The sequence below is a fragment of the Phytophthora infestans genome, genomic scaffold (genome assembly GCF_000142945.1).
Source record: "Phytophthora infestans T30-4 supercont1.39 genomic scaffold, whole genome shotgun sequence".
Lineage (NCBI taxonomy): Eukaryota > Oomycota > Peronosporomycetes > Peronosporales > Peronosporaceae > Phytophthora > Phytophthora infestans.
Genome location: NW_003303720.1, coordinates 1,398,135 through 1,399,594, shown reverse-complemented (window position 1 = coordinate 1,399,594; position 1,460 = coordinate 1,398,135). Strand labels below are relative to the sequence as shown.

Genomic DNA, 1,460 nt, shown 5'->3' with positions numbered 1-1,460 from the left:
TGAAAAATCTCAAATTTCAAAATCACAACAGGCCTATCACAAGAGGCCGCTGTTCTTGGTTCCCCGAGATTGCGACGCTCGCACGGCACAGCCCCTTCACTGCTTGTTACCGAGCGCCCATAGGTCGACAATACGTGCGCTTACGTCTCTGTAGTCCAAAGCCCCCAAACAAACGCCTACATCACGTGTCGATAAGTGGAATCCTCCCGTCACTTAAACTAAGAGAAAAATGGTCGGTAGTTGCAGAATTGTTATAAAAGAAAGACACTTGCAGAGGCAGCCAACTATCTGTCGGCTCTGCTGGCTGCCTGTCGCCTTCACTTCTCGTACGGAGTGATGGTGACTGTGTATGGTGTTAGTCTGATCTGTGATGCTGTATTAAACTAGTACGTGTTAATGTGCTTTGTTGTTGCTGTTATTGTTTTGAGCAGGTGAGGATCAACCACACCCAGCGATTCCCGTTGGGGACACGAGTGTCAAAGTACTTTAACGGGTTTGCGGAGCCCTTTCAGGGCATAGTGGACAAGCACTCGGACGTGACCGACTTTTACCATATTTCTTACGAAGATGGAGACAGTGAAGAGATGACGGAGGATGACGTCGCGACTCACTTCGTCGAATCACCGGGCTCAAAACGATCACCCAAAGTATCCAAGCCACGCAAGACCCTCAAGCTGAAGCCTGCAAAGCCAACTACTCCGCCTATGAAGAGAGCCAATAGTGACAGCAGCATTAACGTCCCGATGCCGACTGCTTCTACAGGGAAAAGTAGGCAAAAACCGAAAGTGCTGAGCCTTAACGCGAATGCACCAGGACTGATGCGCAGCAACAGCTTTACAGGGCCCTCCAGCTCCCATGACGAGGTACAAGAATCGTTAAGCTTGGCCATCCCTGTAAATACTCTAGAAGAAGAAGAAGACGACGAAAATGAGGAGGTGGGAGAGGAAGAGGAGGAAGAGGAGGAAGAAGAGGAAGAAGAAGAAGAAGAAGAAGAAGAAGAGGAAATGATGGCTGACGAAGAAGAGGACGAAGAGGGTACCCCATTTGAAATTAACCAGCTCATTGGTAAGCCTGTGGAAAGAACCGTTACGAAAGAAGGGTGCGGGGTCGACGTTGTGCAAGGCGCCGTGGCGAGCTACTTCCCGGCCACAAAAATGTTTCGCGTGATGTACTTCGACGGCGAGTGTTGTGACCTTTCCTACCACGAAGTATTTAACAGTATTCCGGTAGACTTGCGGCCGGTAGGTATTGGTCAAAAGAGAAAGCGACGAGCGGAAGAAACCCCGCGAAATGGAGAGAAAGTCAGCGCCTCGAGTGCTCCATCAGCGTCGCCAAAGCGGCTAAAAACTCTTGATCTAAACACCAAAGGCCTGCCATCGACAAAGCGGAGTGGCTCGCCGTCATCGCCTGTGAGCTCAGTCGTTCGAGAGAGTGATATGCTGACGGTCGATAACGAGTTC

At 50.3% G+C, this 1,460-nt stretch overlaps 1 protein-coding gene across 1 annotated transcript; it reads left to right on the top strand.

Moving 5' to 3' along the window:
* Positions 1-50: 50 nt before the first annotated feature.
* Positions 51-1,344, top strand: PITG_15973 (uncharacterized protein; the record flags this gene model as incomplete). Its single annotated transcript, XM_002898140.1, has 4 exons — positions 51-232; positions 432-1,065; positions 1,096-1,208; positions 1,246-1,344. The coding sequence occupies 4 exons, from the start codon at positions 230-232 to the stop codon at positions 1,342-1,344; spliced, it is 849 nt and encodes a 282-aa protein (XP_002898186.1).
* Between the last annotated feature and the right edge of the window lie 116 nt (positions 1,345-1,460).